Source organism: Coccinella septempunctata, chromosome 2, assembly GCF_907165205.1.
Source record: "Coccinella septempunctata chromosome 2, icCocSept1.1, whole genome shotgun sequence".
Lineage (NCBI taxonomy): Eukaryota > Metazoa > Arthropoda > Insecta > Coleoptera > Coccinellidae > Coccinella > Coccinella septempunctata.
In genome coordinates this window covers 3,371,294-3,393,405 of record NC_058190.1, presented here as the reverse complement: position 1 = coordinate 3,393,405, position 22,112 = coordinate 3,371,294, and the positions used below count along the sequence as shown (strand labels likewise).

The following is a 22,112-nucleotide window of genomic DNA, read 5'->3' as shown; positions in this document are numbered from 1 at the left end:
CTACTACAACTGATACTTTAAGCAACAGCTTGAAATACTGACTCAGTTGAAAAGTAGAAATTATTACCTGAGAAGTTTGAATCAAAGTTAATGCAATACAGTTAAACAATTTCAAGGAATTAACCTACGCGGTTAAGGTTTACTGCTTTCGAAGACATTCTGGTCCAATAAAAAGTGTCCCGAGGGTGTCCATTGCCAAAATAGGTAACACTATAACATGGGTCTCCTAGATTCGTACCGTGAATCTGTGACCAGATTTTATTGCATTAATTTCGGTATATCCTGGAAAATATCCCAGATGGAAAAACAAATTATCAAAATATACTTTTAATATTTCACTAAAAATTAAGTAAGGTAAATAAATATCTCATTAGCTAAGAGAATATAGTTATCGCTGTTTCCTTCCATACTTGTCGACCAACTCGTTCCAAACATACGGGTATTTTGATTGTACATAGGCAGCAATTCTTCGAGCATTTGCCAGTTGTTGAGGGGTGCAATTCTGACACTGATTACCAATTATCTCAGGTAGGGAATCTGTAAATAAATAAATATTTCATTCCTTATTCCAATCCACATACTACATTTCATAATATACATAAACAGATGTGATTCAAACCTACACAATATCGGAATTCGGGAGCATACTACATACAGTTAATGTTTTACCCCAGGTTTCATAAAGCTTGATCGGAGAATCAACGCTTGATTGACGAATAGTCAATTTGTTAAGTCAATTTGTTTTCAACCGATAATTGATTCATGCTCATTCATGCTCATTCTCGCATCAAACTATGATGTTTATACGTCCATTCTATTATTCTCAATTGTTACTTCTTCAATATATTCAGAAATGAAAAGGTTTCTGTGATTTTGTTCTAGAAATCGAGTGAGTCAAATCGTTGATCGAACAATCAAAGATTTATGAAACTCGCCCTTAGTCTACCATTTATCACAGCAAGTCCGAATTTCATTGCACTTGCCAGTCCCATTTGGTTGATACTTTTGAAGTAATTCTGACAACTTATACAGGGTGATTCTCTGAGTCGTACGGTAGCGACGAGGGTAGCGATTCTTGAGGTCAAAAGAAAAACATTTTTCCTTTGTCATTGTTTCCGAATCGGCTCGGCTTAAAAGATACAGGCTGTTGAAAAACCATAAAAAATGTTATTTTCAGTTCTATCTCACAAACGGTTTCATCGAATGAAATTAATTTCGGAATGAAATTTTTCATTTTTTCGGTTAATCTTTTTCGAACATTAGACATCACCCACTTTCTTCAGTTTTCTCATTATGACCATTACCATTGGGTATTAATGTTAAAGGGGTTTAATACTCAAAGCCATTACGTTCAGGTACCATAAAAATACCATAAATTGAAAGAATCCAACTCTAGAAACTAAGTTGGACGTTATCTAATAATGAACGTTTTGTGAAATAAAAGCATATTTTCTCGTATGGGAAAAAAATAGTAAAAAGGGTTTTTTTTACGTAAAAAATCTACTAATAAAATATTTGTACGAGTCAAAGACTCATCCTGTATATATATAGTTGGCCCTAGAAAACGAAATAGTGGCTCTGTAGTTCCACAGAACAGAATTAAATAAAAATGTTCGAACACATCGATTTTTTATTCCAAATTCCAAGGGGACAACTTCTAAGATCAAATTCAGAACCCTATAGCTTACATTCTATATCTTCTTCGCTTATATTATGCTCAAATTCAAATCTGAATGCAATTTTCATTATAGAGAAATTAACCTAAAATTGAAAAAACATCAAGACACGGTTTTTAGTGTCCGATTTTAGCCTGTGAATGTACACGGTATCCCAAATGAGATGTCCAGTAAGGGGAGCTCGGAAACTAGAACAGCAAGAATAAAACAGATGGCAATTTTCAAAATTATTTTTCAGAGAAAAGAGAATGCTGAAAATCGTAGCCCCATACGAAGCTTCGTTTTTGAGGTATGCATCATCAAAAATTGAGGTATTGACGATTTCGAATAGTTCACATAATGTTAAATTCACTTGAAATTTTTATTAATAAATCTTACTCTAAAAAAGTTATGCTATACTACTTGGTACGAACCGTGTAACTAGCGCCCTCTATGAGAGTCAGATATTAGATTTTTATACTATTTGGCCAGTAGTTTCGGCAAAATGAAAAAAAATGTGTATAATTTATTTTTCTTCAACGCTGCTTATCGGTTGGCATTACGAAATTTTTTTACCAAGCAAACCCTAATTATTTTTCAGTGTTCTACCTGGGGAGAGACGGGATCACCTTTTTTGGAAACACCCTGTATAGTTCGAAGCAACGATATGTTCCATAATTGTCAAATTGAAGAATTTGTTCCGCTCCATTGTTGTTTTATCAGGTACTGTTCGAAAAACGAAAAAGAAGCAAAAAAATCGATTTTTCTTAAATTTGTTATTCTCAACATTTTCCTGCTATACTTCTGTTGAGATTTCGAAATACTCAGTGAGTCTATGTAATTTTTATTCCGCGAATTTTTCTTAATCGTGTTTTTAGTCACGTTCAGAGGAAAAGGATAGACATATACAGAAACAAATGCTGGTACAAATATTTGAACAGCAGATTATTGAGGCCAAAGAAACATTTTTTTTCTTTACCATTCCATCCGATTCGACGTTGATAAAAAGATAGAGCCATTCTAAGTTTTCATAATGAACTGTGCCACTCCTGGAGAAAATTACCTTCAGAATAACTAGCTAAATCTGTGACACTACACATCTGTGCAGTTTTTAATTTTTGAATATTAAATTACTCAAAAACGGCGCATTATACGATTAGATATGAAGAATACTTATTTATTTTACTCACTTATTTTACAAAACGTTCAAATATTCATTAGATAGCGTCCTACTTAGTTTCAAGAGTTGGGTTCTTTAAATTTTTGCTATTTTTAAATGAGAAACTATATTCCGAAATCCATCTCATTCTATACAACCGTTTTTGAGATATAGAACCTAAAATAATTTTTTTTATGGTTTTTCAGCAGCCTGTATCTTTTAAATCGAGCCGATGCGGAAAAAATGGCAAAAAAACCGTTTCTTTTGATACCAAGAATCTACTGTTGAATTGTTTGTACGAAGCAAAGACTCATCCGGTATATTTTTTCGAAATCTGCAATATTTTTCAGATCCGAAGATGAAAAACTCAATATTAATTTATATCAAAACTAACTTTGCTTTTGCTACATAATTATAAATAAGACAAAATTTTTTTAATAATGCCGGTGTATTCTACGTAGAGAAGTGCATGTAGAAGGTTCAAATATTAGTTCTCTCTAACTTTAAAAACAAAAAAGTTGTGAACCAACTAAATCGTCAAAATCTGAATTTTTGATAAAATTTCACAACGAATAATTGTAAGTGGTATTCACTATTTTTTGTCAAGCTGGAAAAGAGTCGCTAAAAATGTTTTTCTCTTAGTATTCGAGTTCCATTAACTAGACATCGAATTTGAGACACCCTGTATATTGGTACTAAGGATTTTTTTAAACAATACAAATACTACGGAAGCAGCTGATCAATATTCGAACTCTGCGAAGTTCGCAAGATAAATATTAAAGAATATTCCGAGATACACATATTTTTTTTGTATAAAATATATATTTCTTACCTTTCACTTGTCTACCCAACCTGTCGCACGGTCCCTTGTCCAATGCACATAACAGTTGTTTATCCACATAGGTATTTCCGCCCAATTGGCATTCCATCAAACAGAAAAGGGACGCAAATACCAACGTCCAGACGACAGGTAAGTTAAGCACATTCATTCTGATTAGAGAAGAAGAAACACTGAGGGTGGTTCTCCCAAGACGTCATTTATATTCTGGCCGATGCGCCGGAAGTTTGATGCCAGATAAGAACCACCACTTCCATCCCGTGAAGATTATGTGATCGCAATATTTGTCACGAAATCTGAAAATTGAGGAAATTTTGTAACATCCAAACAAATCTTTGGAATTACTTCATAGTGTTTGTCGCAGTTGGACAATTCTAATTATTACAATTTTGAAATGAACGAAACAATGGATGCAACGCTTGTGACACTTCTGAATTAACTTCAGTATCTTCACTTTGCAGTTTCTTGAGAAATTCATATTTCACACATTCTAATTCGATTTGAGGTTATTTTATGAAATTTTCTTGGATAGATAATGATAAAGACACTTTCATTGAAGTGATTGCAGGAATACTTAGGTCGAATAAATAATACCGTATGACAGAAAGTAAGGAGTTTATTTTTTCGATTCCACTCAACAGTAAAAAGTCGCCGTAAGTGGAATATTTGATAGCCGAATCATTGAAAATAGTAGCATCTTCAGATAAATATGCTTATACGTACGAGGATGTATTGGTATCTAATTAGCCTAGAACAGTTCCATGCATAAAAAAATATTGCGTTAACTTAGCAACGAACAATACTTCATTTGAAGTGTCAGTGTGAAGTTTTAGATCAAAAAAGTTAACCAGAGTTACGCAATAAATTAAAAGAAAAGATGTCCAACGAAATTGTGAAAATCGAAAAATTGGAGTATCGGGCCATCATCAAGTACATGTATTTAAAAGAGTTAAGATGTAAGCATATTTAAGAAGATATGCTTAATACCCGTGGTGATCAATGCCCTTCGTATGCGACCGTGAAAAATTGGACTGCAAGCTTTAAAATAGGTAAATTATTCATTGAAGATGATGACCGATCGGGAAGGCCAGTTTCTGTGTCAGTCCCCAAAAATATCGATGCAGTTCATGACATGATTTTATCAGACCGTCGAAAGCTAATACGGATATCTGAAGCACTGAATATTTCATACGAACGCGTTCACGGCGTTCATCATATAGTTCACGTCAATTTGGACATGAGACTTGGGTACATTTCTACGATCCAGAAACAAAGCAACAATTGATGGAATGGCGACACTCTGGTTCTCCAAGACCTAAGAAGTTTCGTGTCCAAAAATCTGCTGGAAAAGTTCTTGCTTCAGTTTTTTTGGATTGCAATAGAGTAATCATGATTGATTTTTTTGGTTAGGGTAGAACAATAACCGAAGATTACTATTCGACATTATTGACCACTCTACGGGAAAAAATTAAAGAGAAAAGATGCGGAAAGCTATCCAAAGGTGTTTTGTTTTTGCACGACAACGCCCCTGCACACAAATCTCATGTTGCCACGCAAAAAAATCGTGATTAAGGCCCGTAAGATTAATGGTAGTTTAAACCAAGAATGAGGGTTTAAACTTTGGATAACGATTATTTCTTAAGATCAAACATAGTTAATCCATGAAAGATGGTTTAAACTATCGATTAGTTTAAACCTTCGGGACGGTAGGTTTAAACCATCCAAAAGGGATTAAACCCTATATTATTCTATGAAACTATTTTCTACGAAGTTTTTTGAGGTCTCTTGTTTGTTTTGATTCAAGAAATTGGGTTTGCGGTTCCCGGTTAGAGAATTATTGAGTTCAATGTTTGAAAATGAACATGGAATTGGAATATGATAGTGATTCGGATTCAGATATGTATTGAAATCTTGCACGAGTTGAATGATTTCAAAAGGTATCATGATAGACCATATATTATCCGTGATCGAGAAAATCATTGGGATAAATGGGATGATATCGAATTCATTCGATCTCCAAAACTTGTTCAAGAGCAATTTTGAGTGAGATTGAGAAAAAAAATAAGCCACCCCACCTCAAGATGAAATATCAACATTCAATTTCATATTTTGTCTCACTTGCAATCCATCTTCTGAATTGCTATGTTCAAAAGCAATTTCCACTTCGAAATTTGCCGTTCGTTAGATACTAAATACTAAATATAGATATTTTCAGAAACGAAGCACTGAATGCTATGTATCAACCATAGGTTTCACCTCACACCTCGATAATATAACAATAATAATGCTGATACAAAGATCACAACAGAACACAATAAATAAATAAACTGATCGCTGCAGTCTCACAGAATGAATGATCCAGAAAAATAAGAAATGACAACCAATGAGTCACAATTAGTTCAAATAGCCAACTATTTTGACAACTGCACAGGATTAGTTAATCTCTTCTCATTTTGTATTTGCTCTTAAGACGACGGTTTAAAACATAGATTAACTTTAATCGGAGATTTCTTAATCGAAAGTTTAAACTACGATTGATCTTACGGGGCTTAGGGTTTGAATTACTAGAACATCTCCCTTATTCACCAGATTCCTCTCCATCCAACTATCATCTCTTTCCTCAACTGAAAAAATGTGTAAAAGGTCGTAAATTTTCTTCCAACGAGGAAATAAAAGCTGTGGAGGTCTGGTTTGTAGAGCAAGAAGAAACATAGTGAAGTTGTAGGTTCGCTGTAATGAAAGTTTCCAATTAAAAGGAGAATATGTTGGAGTAATAAAAAATTTTGACATTGAAATTTTGTTTGGTTCTATTGTAGGCTAAGAATTTTTCAATAAGTATATCCTCGTAATACTCACAAAGGGCAGATTTCACCAAAGATATAAACCGAGATTAGACGTAACTGCCGTTAAGGAACGAAACACAATGGTTTATGTCGATGATTATTACACATCTTAACTTTAGTTAAAATGGAATGTCTTTGTGTTTTGTGGTTTCTTTACCCTCCTTATTTCACTTGATAGAGAAAGCAGATGCCGATGTTAGAAATAGTTTGTCTAGTTTTAATCTGAGTTTAAGTTGAGCGAAGTTTATAATAGCTTTGGTGAAATTGGCCCTAGAGTATCTATACATAAAATACGAGATAGAAAAAACGTACAAAAACTCCCGAACTTTTTTTTGGAAGAATTATATATTTTGATTCCCTCTCGAGTTGGGTATTTATCTGTATATCTTTGTTTCTGTTTGGTATATTTCCAATGTTTTTTTTTCATGATTTCTCTGATCTATAAGTTATTTTTGGAAAATAGTCTGAAAATATTGCAATACATGTAATACATAGATTTAATGGACTTAGCATTTATTTGCCTAAGAACAAAAGATATTGAATAGGAATCTTTTACCTTGTTTCATCAAACTATTTGATGAATCTCCTATCTATGCATAGGTACGTTATGATTATCATTATAATGAAATAATGAATAACGGCCCGGTTGAATAATTATATGCATCTATTCAAATTTGCGATGGGGGCAAAATTATTTGTTTTCATCGTAGGTTTCCATGGTGTCTCTGACAGAATGAGCCACTCATCGATTCTTGAGCTCATTTTATATCTACATATTTCGGAAAACAAACATCCCAACGAAAGATTCATTAAACAATTTTTTTCATATCCTTCAGAATACAGTGGTTCATATTTATCGTCATTATGTCAATTAGTGTTGCCGCTTTTAGTGAGGTAAGAAAATATATCATGCAGATAATTTTGAATTTCGCTGCTTGTGAGTGGTTTTATTCAGAATACAGTGAATACAACTGAAGTACCTTTTCTTCTATTCATATGAACATACGATATCCGACGATATACGATTATCCAAAATTTTTTTTTTTTTTTGGTGTAGCAGGGGGAAAATCTGCAAGACAGACGAACCGCCCTCATCTCCTGAGGGGGAACAGTGTGGGGTTTCTCACTCTCCTGAGCTCGAGATCCTCTAAAAACCCTACTGCTTCTTGAATTTTGGTTCCGGGCATTTGCCTATAAACCGTTCATCTCTTGGTCGGTTTTCTTCTCGCACACTATCGTGCTGGGATTTATGTGTTTATCCTCTATTGGATTAACACTTTATTGAATTTTTCAATAAGTTTCTGTTGTTATTTTAATCTCTTTTCAATTGATCTCTTGGTCTCCTTCGGTAAATTCGCATTCTCCTTTTGTCTTCTTCTGGGTCGTAGTCCACTAGTCTCCTGAGTTCTTGATTCGGATGGTTTTTCGCTGTTTCGAATAATTTCTCTGCTTTTCTGTTCATGAATTCCGTTATGGTTTCCCATTTCAGGTCCTTATAAATCTGTCTATTCCTGACAAACCAAGGTGCATCTATTGCACATCGTAGCAGCTTGTTTTCAGTGGCCTGAATTCTTTTGATATGGCTCTTTGCCGCGAAACCCCAGGCAACTGATCCATAAGTCAGTTGAGGCCTAGCAACGGCTTTGATTATCTTCAATTTTGTCTCTTTCGACATGTGGCTTCTTCTTCCTATCAGAGGATAGCGTCTATTCATCGCTGCTTTCGTTTTGTCGATTGCTTGTTTGATATGACTTTTCCAGGTAAGTCCTTTGTCAAGCGTTATTCCTAAATATTTGGCTTCATTTTTCCAGTCGATTTCTTCGCCGTCAACATCCAGTTTTGTTGTGGGTCGCAGTCTTCTCTTCTGTAGTAATATTGCTTGGCTCTTTTGTCCATTGAGCTTGATTTTCCACTTTATGCACCAGTCATTTGTTTCGTCAATCGACTCTTGTAGAACTCGTTCTATTATTTCAGGGTTTCGGTGTCGAGTTGCTATGCCTGTATCGTCAGCATATAACGTTAGCATAGTTCTTGGATTTTTCGGAATATCGTGGATGTATATGTTTTACAGAAATGGCCCAAGTACTGATCCTTGGGGTACTCCAGCCTCTATATCTCTTGTTGAGGAGCATTCTCCTCCCACTTTTACGTAAAATCTTCTATTTTTGAGATAATTCCTGATCAACTTGCATATTTTGATCGAATATCCGGCACATCTCATCTTATATATTAATCCTTCATGCCATACTCTGTCGAATGCTCTGGCGACGTCTAGTAAAATAAGACCTGTAGCTTGTTTATTTTGGAATCCCTCTGTTATGTACTCTGTGAGCCTTAATAATTGTTGTTCTGTTGAATGCTCTCTTCTGAATCCGAACTGTTCTGGTGGTATTAGTTCCAGATTTTCGGTTTCCTCATTTAGCCTCGTGGCGATAATTCTTTCTACTACTTTTCCTAAAGCCGACAGTAGACTTATCGGTCTGTAGTTTCGTGGAAACTTCTTCTCTTTGAATGGTTTATTGAATACTATGACTTCTGCTGTTTTCCATTTTTCTGGGTAGTGTTCTGTCCTCATAATTCCATTCGCGATATTTGTTAGAGCGGCTATACCTTTTCTAGGTAATTTCTTTAACATAACATTCGTTATTTTATCGCTTCCGGGAGCTTTCCTCTTCTTCAAACTTCTAATTATTTCCCTGATTTCATTTGGCGATGTTGGCTTGTCTATTTCAGCAGTCGCTAGTAATTCATCCATTTCTTCATCATTTTCTTCAACCAGTTCTTCCAAATCTTCATTATCGTCGTCTATCCTGTAATTTATTCTCGATTCTCGTTCGAGTCCGCCAATGCATCTGCCTTATCAGTATTGGTATAAGCCATTCCCCTTTCTCCGTGTAGGGGTGGAATTTTAGTCTTTTCTCCTCGTAGGCTTTTTTGCATTCTCCATGCAGAATGATCGATTGTATTCAGTTCTTGAACCCTTTTGTTCCATCTGCTTGTTCTTAGATGTTTCAGGGCATTTTTCAGAACTTGGCTATGTCGGTTGAGGTTCCTTCTATTTAGATCATTTTTGTTCATCCTATATATTCTTCTGAGTCTTCGATTTTCTTGTATAAGATCTTTTACTTCTTTAGGCATATCGCCATGCGGATGACTTGGAGCTGGTCTCTTCACTCTTCTCGTGCTTTTTTCGTAAGCTTTCAATATAATCTCTTCCAGTTTATCAACCGCACATTCCAGATCGTCTGGAGTGTTTATTGTTGGAATTTCTGTTATTTCCGATTGTATCAAATGGCTGTATTTAGTCCAATTGGTATATTCTCTTATTTCCAGCAGTTTTTCTCTTGGTTCTTCTCCAATTGTCAATTCCACGGGATTGTGGTTTGAGGTTCCATCTTCCAAAGTTCCAATCGAGAATTCTTGAGTTATATTTTTCAATATCGCGATATCTATTACATCTGGTGTTCCTCTTCCAAAAGCAAGATATGTCGGTAGCTCTGGTCCAATAACTATGGCATTTTGTTTTTCGGCGAAATCCTTGAGTTTTTTGCCATTTCTATTCTCTGTTATGCTATTCCATAATGGGGATTTACAGTTGAAATCTCCGATGGAGATTTTCGGGTTTGATCCTTCCAACATGTTGTTTATCTCTTCTTCCAATAGATTGTTTTGTGGTGGCTTATACGCCGAGGTTATTTCGACTCTTTGCCGATTTAATTCGGCAACAATCGTCACTTTTTCTGTTTTTCCTTGTGTTTCGTCGGATCTACTTTTAAAGTAGTGTTTCAGATCTGTTCTCACCAATATTGCTACTCCTCTTCCGGTGGATTATCCAAAAATTACCTTATTGGTCGATTTGAAATTTCAAATGATTGACCAATCATAATCAGGTGTGTTATCGGATATCATATAGGGGAGTTTCATTGGGAAACGGAAATACGTATAGGTTGCACCGAGAGTGGCACCGGGGTGGTTCTGGAGTATGAATTTTGCTTGTTTTTTTGAGGCCATATCAGACGAACCATTAGGTATATTTTCTTCATTTTGCGAAACGTGTTTCTTATTCAATGCTCAAATGTATTATTCAATAACCTCAAGGAAATTCCAGGTCCGGGTTAACCAAAAATTATGAATCGTTTGAATCCTCGGAACAACACCCTGTACCAATCGAAATTTTGAAAATCTGTTTCAATATTTTAAAAGACTATGCAAAAAAACTAAACGTGGAGTGTGCTTTAAATTTCGGAGCAGACAGTTTTACTGCACACATATTTTACGAAAAAGTGAAGTTTTCAAGAAATTGGATTCCTGAAAGTGGTTAGAAGTGACTTTTAATGATGAATTACCAAAACTATTGAATCCATAATTATTTCGACATGACTTAGTAATTACTTATTACATTGGTGGTCGTTATTATAGCTTCGTACCATTTAAGTTCGTATTTTGAAGTTACTCTATTTTATTTCCAGAAAAAATTAAGGCCCTGTATGTACAGGGTGGGCAAATTTCGATGTTTTAGCACTACAGCTTTTAAACCAGAGGAGATAGACAAAATCTGATACCCCATTCTCGTTCTCTTTTTCTGAGAAACTTACAATAGTAGTAGTCATTTTTGGCCACTTTCTTTTGTTTTCGAGTTATAAGCAAAAATTGGAAAAATGGCGATATCGAAATAAATTTATATCTCCGCTAATACTGATGATAGAGCTCTGAAATTGAAACATTATACAGGCACTTTTTTACGTAGAATCCAGTGGCGTGCTCGCCTTTTTAGCAGGATTTTTATTACGAAGCTATTACCCAAAGTTATGTTTTTTTAAATGGGAACACTAATTTTCTGCGCAATTTTTTGAAAGCTTAATTTTTTCTGATTTCAAAAATATATAACATCATATAAGCCATATTTTGGCGATTAAGCGTCTTAATCGATGTCTTAAAGCGTCTTTAAGCGTGACGTCATTAATTTTGTTGTCGCAAAAATAGAATATCGCTGATGGTTGAGTCATCTGTCGTTATCATTAGACAGCGAATCGAATTGTGAATTTTTCAATTTCTGTTCTTTGGCTATTATTTGAAAAATATTTATTTATTCTAAATGATAATGCAGAAACTGCATTATTGGCAATAAAAGCACTCTTCCCTAGTAGGAATTCAAATCAAATTCGATATAAACAACATATTCTCCCTTCTTTATATAACCTCTTTTCGCTTAAGACGACACAGGCCAGAGACAAGATGACTCTATGACACAGGCGCTCTCCACAGACCGCCAGGTTCCGCTTAAAGCGTCTTAAAGACTGACGTCATGACTTATTCGCTCGAATAGGAACGCTTAAAGACGCTTCACGCGTCTTAATCGCGAAAATATGGCTATAGATTGTATCAAAATAAATGATAGAAAATGGTCAAAAACCTTTTTTCCCAATATTTCTATGGTTTCAACTTTCGACCGTCAAACGGTCTAACTAAATTGCCGCGAAAAAAATCTGTGTCTACTGTTACCTCCTAAGATTGCTAACTCGTGCCTTGAATATAATTCTGGATGGTCAGTTTTCTCACAAAAAAAAAGTATCGTACTCTCTCGAATAAACAGTTTTTCAATTGCTTAACTTTATTATATATTTGGCAATAACTACGATAGTTATTCCCACCTCAACTTTTACAAGTTACGTATAAACTAATTGGAATGTTATATTCCCCATTTTGAAATCAAATGTATCACCACAGTTCTTTAGGAAAAATAATATTTGTTACATCACTCAAAAGTGAGGGGTGAAGTCGATCAACAATGATTTAGTCATGTTTGACCATGTTGCGTAAAGGCCCATGTCCCAAAAATACCCTTTTAGTATATCTGCATGCAGAGGATATAGCTCTTGTAAAAAGGCACCAAATAATTCGTAAAATTCACCTTAAGCAAGTTACACGTGGCCGGCACTTCTTTACTCTGAAAGACAAAGAAGAGAGAATTGAATCTCTACCTATATGAAAACTGACTAGAGTATAGAGTACATTCATATACATTCATTCAGTGGCGCAGCCAAGATTTTGTTTGGGGGGGGGGCTTTACACCGAACGATTCTTCAATGTTTGTAGTAGAAAAATATTTGAATTGTTGGTATCTTTGTGGGGGAGTTGCCCACTTCCCTAGCTGCGTTAATCCGGACTTGGATTGAATGGTTATTAAATGATACATTTGAGCTTTGAATAAGAAACACGTTTGAAGAAAATGTACCGGGTAGTTCGTCTGATATGGCCTCAGGAGGAAACGAGCAAAATTCATAAAACATCCAGTATACGAAGTACGTGAGAGGCAATAAATGTATATGTACATATAGGTATGTATGTAAGGTATTTCCGTTTCCCAATGAAACACCCTGTATTTGCAGGAGGCCTAAAAATGAGGAATAATTCACTTTGATAGCTATATACAATACAGATAAATTGAACTGGTAATAAATAAAGTAATAAATTTAAGCAGCAAATTCTTGAGTTCAACAGAAAACTATTTCTATTTCTCATAGATGGACAATTGGTGGAAAAGAATCGGCAACTTTTGAAACGGTTTCAAAACTTCCTCAACTTTTGTTGAAATATTGGTCTCAATTCAAAAACATCCTTTAGGTATATCTTGGAATAGCAAATGGAAAAAAAATTAAAATGATAAAACCAGAATTAACAAGGTATCAAAGGAAATAATCGAGGGAACTACATAATTCAGCCAAAACTGAATCAAGTACATGAAAAGACTGTTGTTATCATTAAATATGAATCGCCCACATCGATCAATTTTCCAATTTGAATGGAAATATTCTTCTGCGATTCCTTTATATCGAAACTCAAGTCCACATCACACAATTCCCTCAGGGTCAAACGGTTTACAAAAATTCAAATCTTTTTATTGCTAGTGAAATGGAATTCCGATAACTTTCATAACCTTCTACTGTTTACCCAATATTGAATATTTTCTGTACAAAATGGTTCTTAATTTTGGATCATATATATTATGATAGAATTAATGAAATAAAGGAGGAGAAGCTGTATCAGTTATCAGTCAATATAAATCAATAATGAAATTTTATCTATGAGATCAGAAATTGACACTTCCTTATCGAACAAAGGGGTCCTCTTAAATATAAGTATATTGTCTAGCGTAGTACACCAAAACAAATAATAGTATCGGTCCTATTCTGAAGTGTGCAGTATTCGAGAATGTCAAAATGTCAACAAAGGAAGTGAATGAAAATACTGACAATCGAAATACACGAAGTGATGGGATCCTGGAGATTCTAGAGGTAGGCAAGTAGGCCTAACAAAATATAATATGAACATTATTATTCTTCATTTAATTGATATGTCGTCGTGCAAAATTTTTAAGACAAATTTATGTCTAATATGATGCTGAAAATCTAGGGTTTATGAAAGATGTAGTTGTATATGTGTACAGGGTTATAATAATTGCAGTAGGTAAAAGAGCATTTGACTCATGATGGTATGCAGTATCCATCTTTTAATTAAACAAGGATTAGATCCACAAACCACTTCTAATTCATAGGTCATTAGTTCTAAATCACCCTGTATGTACTAATCTAGGTACTCGATAAACATCTGAACTGAAGTGAGTGGGTATATGACTCGTCAAAGGTGTCCTCCTAGATTTTCAAAGTTGTTGATGAAGTTTAGGCTCTCGGCTCTCTTTCAAAATACATCTTTCATTTCTTGTTTGAATATTTTACAGAACATACTTAGGTACGTATTGCGAACCAATGCCTCGATAACATTGCTGATCAAAACTTGAACATTGGCGTACACACACCTGAGCTCAAGCAAACTGCTATGAAAATCAACAAATTCCAAATTGCAGGCACGCAAACTTCCCAAATAATCAATATGAAGTTAAATGGTCTAGTGAAACAAGCATTCAAACGAAGTTAATAATTCTTCATTTAAATCGAAATTTATAACTGTTTCACGTTCCAAAACACTTTGGTCTAACATTAATGCACATTAAATTATTGAATTTTGTTTTCAGAAAACCCTGGATCCCAATAAATATGCAACGAAAAAAACCATAGCTCAGGGTCTTTTGGATGTGGCACTTTTAACGGCCAACGCCTCGCAACTCAAATATATACTCCAAGTTGGGCCTAAGCACGAGTTCTATACACTTATGCTTAGTCTCATTATAGTTTCCATTATATTGCAGGTTTGTATTCTATTTTAATCATCGGAAAACTTCAATCGCCAAATTATATTCTTAATTAAACATCAAATACCTACTGTCAGATAAAAAATGACAACTCCTGATGTGAAGGAAAACAATGTTGAACATTTTCTGAAACTTTGTCAGTAAAAGCCTAATTATGCTACATACAGTAGGATAAAAAGTCCTATAAGACTCTTACATACATAAAAAATAATCAATAGGCTTATACTCGTAACATTGTGACATTTGGTAACCTGGACTAATATTTAGATAATTATTATGTATAAGTTACCTTTGTTAAACTTTTTCAATTTCGTCAGCCTTCAGGTCACTCATAACTAACTGCATCATTAGCTGACAAGCCAACGCACTGCTCATGATATGACTTTCAGCATTTGATACCACTCTGATACCGATACCAATGTGAGATCTAACTCGCCATCTATCAATGATTGCTGGCTGCTGATGTGATATTGCCGCCGGCGACCATTATTAATTGAATTTACGTTACTTAGGCCTAATAACCCGCACCTGCCTTACCCTACGCAAAACAAACATTATGTCCTGTGGATCGCTCAGTACTCAGAAAAGTGGTGAATTATTTATAAAGCAATGAATATAAAATAGAAACAGAACAGATCAGAATAAGAGGACAAAATGCACAATATAATATCATATCACACATGAAATAAAATGAAATAAAAGTAGGAACAAAAGATGACCTTTTCCATTTTTGTCTCATTTTATTTGGAAACTAATAATGTGCATAAACGAATTGTAATTTCGACAATGACAATAATTCTGACCTAACATTTAATATTCGAGAAAAATAAGGTGATTATTGGTTGGCATGTCTTCTTTTTTTTTGAAACGAATTTCATTGAAAATGATAAGAGGAAGTATATATTTCAAATTGTGTCCTATGAACAGAACGAGCAAAAAATTGATTTTTCTATCGAAATTCCAGAATAAATAACGTCAAAGGGTGATGTTTGTTGGTTCTTCATTCGTTCTTATTTTATTTTGCTCATACCTATGTATTTTATTCATTATTTCTGATGTTATTTCATGATATTCCTTATTTTATTTTATTTGCTATGTGAATTCAACAATAATTTCATAGAACTTATTTCAGTAAGTAGTCATTAGAATATGATTAGAAGTCATTTCGCTTCATTTACACTCAACAAATGCTTGTAATTACGAAGGAACCATCAAACAAAATCCCTGACTAATACTACAGCCTTCTATTGTCCTCATAGAGGGTTGTGCTAATACATACCTACATCATCAATACATTTCTAACGTCAAAGTTGAACTGAAACAAATTTCACTTCAACAATTTAGAAATAGAATAAGGGATTTTGAGGAAGAAAGTTATTATTCAAACTCGAGCAATATTCTGGACACAGGAGAAACGTTAATTGCATAGTACATGGCTTGATGCCAGCAAATATACACAAACAAGCTTATACGTTCATCATGTAATTTCGAGGAATAGAATTGAAGAAAAAGTTATAGAGGATTAAAGCGCAGTTTTACAAACCAATTTATCAATATGCACAAACCAAATAAATAAATAAGCGTCAATAACTAATGCATTTTTGATGACACCGTAGTAAAAAACTTTCTTTTTTATGTAGGTAGTTGTTGGATTACTCTGCCTCTCTTTACATCTGCTGAGAGATTGCCGTCTTCATCTGGAAGCTTATCATAAATCGGCCATTTGGTTGAATCATATCACTATAATACTCGCTTTCCTCATAACTGCAATCAATTTATTGATATCTTGTTTTGATCCAACAGTGGCACCTAAATCTGTCATCTATGATCCTCCATCTTTGAACGGAGAGCAAAGTTTATAGATTAAAATCACAACGTGTATATTGGAGGATGAAGTATTTTGTTTCATGATTGAAAAGTTATGCAAATTTCTGAAAAAAAAAACTGCCAAAAAACATATTTGAAGTTTTTTGAGGCCTATTTCTACGATACGTGAAATTATCATTACGTGAATTTTCTAAATCAAATACAGTATACCAAACAACGGAGCTATTTGAAAATGACTGAAATTTCAGCGAATTCTGATGCATTCGATAACTTTCTGAATTATTCACTAAATGGGGTATTTTCCTAAAACTCAAAAAAAGAATTAAAAATTATTTTTGGAAACCATTTTCCATTGGTTAGTCACCACATAAAAGGTTCCACTCAAAATTCAGTAGGAAAAAAAATATAGCCTTTGAAAAAAAATTTGTGAGAGCTTGTGACGTAGAATGCCTTTACTAGAGTCTAGTAATTTTTGTGAATTCGACAACATCGGAACTGATCAAGAGGATATTATATAGAACTTGGAACATAAATGCATTTATGTATTTATGTTCCAAGATACAGAATTATATCTTCCTGAAACCGATGACAGTTTCTGACATTGTTTTAAACGTTCTTGTCAGATTGTTATAACTTGTGGAAATGGAGTCGAATTTTTCAAAAGCAAGCAGTGAAAATTTACCACCTGTAAACTTTTTCATATTGATGACTTTAGGAACCTATAAAATATATCAGCAATGCCTTCTTTCATCAACAATAACAGCCCAAGGAAGATCGAATATTAACTGACAGTAAACAACCATAGACTCAATAATATATTATCAAGTCTATGGAGATCAGAAAACATTGATGAGAGTCATTGATGGCAATACACAACCATAGACGCAATAATATATGGAGATCAGAAAATTTGATGAGAAACATTGATGAGTGTTCCAACGATGCCGGATTGTAAAAGTGACGTAGAATGTTTCTGGGAGAATGCCTCCGCGATGTGAATTTCCGTAATTAAAAACAGGCAAAATACAACTGTTAAAATAGAAAAAAAATACTTTTCCATATATTTGAGATATGAGGATTACGTTGATATATATTTTGAAATTTAGGAAAATACCCCATTGAATAATACTTTGTATCCAATGTATTAAATTCTGCGACCAAGGAAAATTAGGTTCTTCAGTTCTTGGAGTAAATATCCCACGCAGATTATTTCGCAAATATTCCATTGGTAACAAATCCAAAGGGATAGAAGGCCATGGAAGCAAGGTTATGGGTGGAACATAATTTACTTTGGTTGCATTGCATTGCTACAGAATGTGACTGCTGTTTGGTAGTTGCGTATGAGCAGTCACATTCTGCAGCCACTGCATCCGTCGCACTACCGAAACCATACCACAATTGATTTTATCTAATTGTGACATATATGAGTGACACTTCGTGAAACTCATTGACGTTTTGGAACGTTTTACTTTTCGTAATAAGGTAATATTACGAAAAATAATGCTTTTTCCAACTGATTGCTCGAATATATATTTCCAGCAAACAAAATATAAAATTTTTCATGTTACGCAAAGGTTAAAATTATTGTTTATTATGTGGAATATAACTTTTTTAATGATTTTTTTTGGAAAATTCTGAGTCCAAAATTATCACTACAACCTTCATATTCAAAAGGATATGTCTTCATCAGAAAACAAAGCTCACAGCTTTCCAATCCGTTCACTTTTTTAAGTATATTAATCGATTTAACAAATGAATTGAAAAAATATATGTGTATTGAAAAATTGTTGTTTTTTCTTTACAGTTAGCGGTCGCAATTATGTTCGTTATAATTGGAGGTTTGAATATCAACAAAGAGCGAAACAAAAACTCTGCCATGATATTGAATGATATCATACTTGTATTCATATTTTTGATAGCCATAGTGAATATTTTGATATCTGGATTTGGTATAGAATATTCAAGTCAACCTTTGGAACATATGTGATATTATAATCTTGTAACAGACCTCGATTGGTCATTATGAATCAACTAAAAGTATCGAAAATATTAACAGAGTTAAACTCATCAAACAATACTTACATATATACATAATGAGTAAATAGTAAAAGTCATATATTCGGTATTGACTATTTTGTAGAAAAATTAGACAACTGAATGGTTGTAAATTTTTTACTTTTTTGCCAGAAATAGATCAACCTTTTGTCGGTGAGGATTGTGGTTTTTTATCAACACTTTTTCATCAAGGGTTGAAATGATTAAACCCATTGAATTTCAACTTTTCTGGCGTATTCTGAAGTCGATCATGGACATTAGCTCTGATTGGTATCATACTTTGAAAATTGAATGAGGTGACATACACTCTAGGTGTATGTCATTAGGTTGTTAATTTTCCGCTTTACCTTTTACTCACTCTGTATAAACGAACAAATAAATTACCGAAAAGTATTCCTTAACTTCTTGAATGTCAACAGATTTGTATTTATGAAGTAAACTGGATATACTTTGAAGATCATCTCAAATAATATATTCGTATCTAAATTTACTTAAAAAAAATAAGAAAAATATAAATTATAGAATGGAGTTGCATAATTTCTACAGATATATCTGATATATATATATTTTTCATTTGTGTTTTTTTATTTTTTTCATTTTATTTTTGTAATTTTTCAGAGGTTGAGTGGAGTAGCTCATGCTAGACTTCGCCTCAAGTGTATTTTTGTTTTTTTTCCCAATAAAGGCACTATTATTATTATTATATCTGATATACAAAAAGAACTGGAGAGAAAAATTTTAATATTTTAATATTTTTCCCAATCTTAATATGAGTCTGTTGCTTGTAGAGGGTGAATTTTCCAAAACTAGTCAGACAGCGAGTAACTTTCAGGAGTTTCCTATTTTTTTTGAATTTTGCATTATTGCAAAAATCTTTAATCCTTACTTATACGTAATCCAAGAACAACAATGAATTCAAGACAATATAATACAATAAAATGTGAAGTATCACCAGTTTACTATTTATCGAACAATTTGTAGATTTAGAATAATTTATTCTTGATTTTATTGAACCATAAGTAGTTGAATTGAAGAAAAATGTTATGTGAGGTAAAACCAATTACTTGGTTGAATTCTAGATTATATCTTTTTTCTGCAAGAATCGAGTGATTCTATAAACTCGAATAATTTATTCTGAAAATATAAACCTCCTCCTAAGTAAAAATTTTATTGGCAATATGTAAATAAGCATAACAACAGAATGAGGCTGAATAACCAATTGAAAAGGTCTATTCGTCGTTTCAGTTACTAACGATACAAAAACCATCTGTTTCATACCAAAGATTATAGAGTTAACCTAACCTAACTCTATAATCTTTGTTAATTCATTCATCATACTTAAACAAAGCCCAATCGCTATCGAATATGAAGAACAAGATGGTAAATCTAGAATCGAGCTAAAATAAACATTTATTCTTCAGGTAACTGGAGGAGTGATTGCCATACTAGTTTACCTGAAGATGGATCATTCTCGAAATCACGAACATAATAAAGTCGCTTGGATCTTGAGTCACATCAATTTAGGATTGATCACCTCTGCGATGTTTTGTGACATCATAAAGATGAATTTCGGACTAGATCCGGCAGTGAGAGTATTAGATTTTAACGAAACGAGACGAAAAGAGCTCTGATTTTTTCTATTTTGAATACTTTTTTTCGTTTGATTTCTTCCGCAATATCTCAGAAGGTGCAGGTACAATTCGATCAATCACTAAGATAATATTGAAATATACAGGCTGTCCGCGCCATGAGGCAGTAGTCGATTACTCTAATTCTATTAACTTTACAAAAAAGACTTTCAAATAAAACTTAAGTAAAGCATCTCCTAAAATGATTTAGAACTAGCTATCAACTTCGTTATTTTAAATGGAACACCCTATATATTTTTACATTTTTGAATTCCTTGTTATTTTGTTGGACTGTGACTAGTCAATAAATAATACACTAAAAATTTCCTTTGTAAATAACCATATCATATGCAGAATCCACGAAAACGTAGATCCATTATCAAAACAGAAATTCATCAACATCTTCATTTTTGTAAATGGCAACCCATATTTTTTTTCTGTTCATTATTTGAACATTTTTTGTTCGTTTTTAGTTGTTTTAAATAATGAACAGAAAAAGAATATGAGTTGCCATTGAAAAAAATGAAGATTTTGATGAATTTCTGTTTTGATAATGGATCCACGTTTTCGTAGACCCCTTTTAGTGTTTCCTTTATTGACTAGACACAGTCCAAATTTGAATTAAATACATAGAATAGGGACGGAGCTATAAATAGTCCTTTATGTAACTACCTGAAACTGACAAAATATTTATAAAAAGTCAAATTTCTCGGAAACCGTTGAGAATTCAGACATAGTTGTGTCACCTAACTTATATTCAAATTTAACAAGGAATTCAAAAATATAAAAATTATAGGGTGTTCCATTCAAAATAACGAAATTGATAGCTTTGCAGAAGAAACGAAACACTTTGTATAGTTCTAAATAATTTTAGGAGATGTTCTACTTAAAAAGAGGAACGTTTTATTTGAAATTTTTTTTGTAAAGTTGATAGAACTAGAGCAATCGACACCCTGTATAAATTCAACCTATGATATACTTCATAATGGAAAGATTACCTTAATAATTAAGGAATGTATGTCATTCATGAATTTGGGTAATGATAAGTTTACTGTGAAGAAATGTTAATTGCTATACATGGCAAGTTTTTGACTTATATAACATATTATTTTAACAGAAGGCTCCTGAGATCAAAAGAAATGCTTTTTTCCTTAACCATTACAAATTTTTTTGATTCGGCTCGGTCAAAACGATACAGGTTGTTGAAAATCAATAAAAAAATATTATTTTCAGTTATATCCCTTGGAATATTTATCGAAGGAAAAGATTTTCGGAATAAAGTCCATTGATGTGATGAATAATCTTCCAATTCTTCTACTTCTTTCGTTCTTTCTTCTTCCTGCTTTATTCTAAAGAGAATTTTGTTGCCATTATAGTTTTCTGTCTTTGCAAGATTTGAAGATATTATTTATTCATAAAGAAATGAAAGGTTAAATGGGTTGAGTATATTTGAAGCTGGTAACTCTTGTAAGAAATTAAATAGAATAGAATAGAATAAGAGTTTATTCAGGAAAATCTCTACAATAAACTCTGTAATACTGTAGAGTTAATTTTTGAATATTAACTGTGAAAAGTAGTTAAACAACTATAATTAATATTTGCATATCAGAGATTAATATCAGTGCTAATATGAGGTTTGCGAGCTGAATTCGAGAGAAGAATGTTCAATATTTATCGTCAGTGAAATTGCAGTAACTCATTCATTGTATTATAAATATTACATCGTTCATCATATGTAATGGAAAAGTGAGATGATTACCTAATTTGCTAATCAGGTAGCTCATGTTGAAGGCTGAAATGGTAGCTATATTTAATGCTTGAAAAAATTCAGTGTTACGTTTCCACTGGTAGTATTCTTCATCATGAAAACTCATAAAAGTCACATCTAGGTCGACTTG

The 22,112-nt window shown here is 33.3% G+C and overlaps 2 protein-coding genes across 3 annotated transcripts; one reads left to right on the top strand and one right to left on the bottom strand.

Moving 5' to 3' along the window:
• Positions 1-311: 311 nt before the first annotated feature.
• LOC123307617 (allergen Tha p 1-like) lies at positions 312-15,268 on the bottom strand. 2 transcript variants are annotated; one of them, XM_044890001.1, is made up of 3 exons: positions 14,994-15,268; positions 3,647-3,948; positions 312-537 (listed from the first exon to the last, which is right to left on the bottom strand). In XM_044890001.1, the coding sequence occupies exons 2-3, from the start codon at positions 3,801-3,803 to the stop codon at positions 389-391; spliced, it is 306 nt and encodes a 101-aa protein (XP_044745936.1). In that variant the 5' UTR covers positions 3,804-3,948; positions 14,994-15,268; the 3' UTR covers positions 312-388. The 2 variants fall into 2 exon arrangements, with proteins under 2 accessions (XP_044745936.1, XP_044745935.1); XM_044890000.1 differs by lacking the exon at positions 14,994-15,268 and adding an exon at positions 13,276-13,447.
• LOC123308725 (ninjurin-2) lies at positions 14,525-19,999 on the top strand (the record flags this gene model as incomplete). The annotated part of the gene is made up of 2 exons (XM_044891515.1): positions 14,525-14,701; positions 18,336-19,999. Coding segments are annotated over 2 exons (360 nt in total), but the record flags the coding sequence as incomplete, so codon positions are not given.
• Between the last annotated feature and the right edge of the window lie 2,113 nt (positions 20,000-22,112).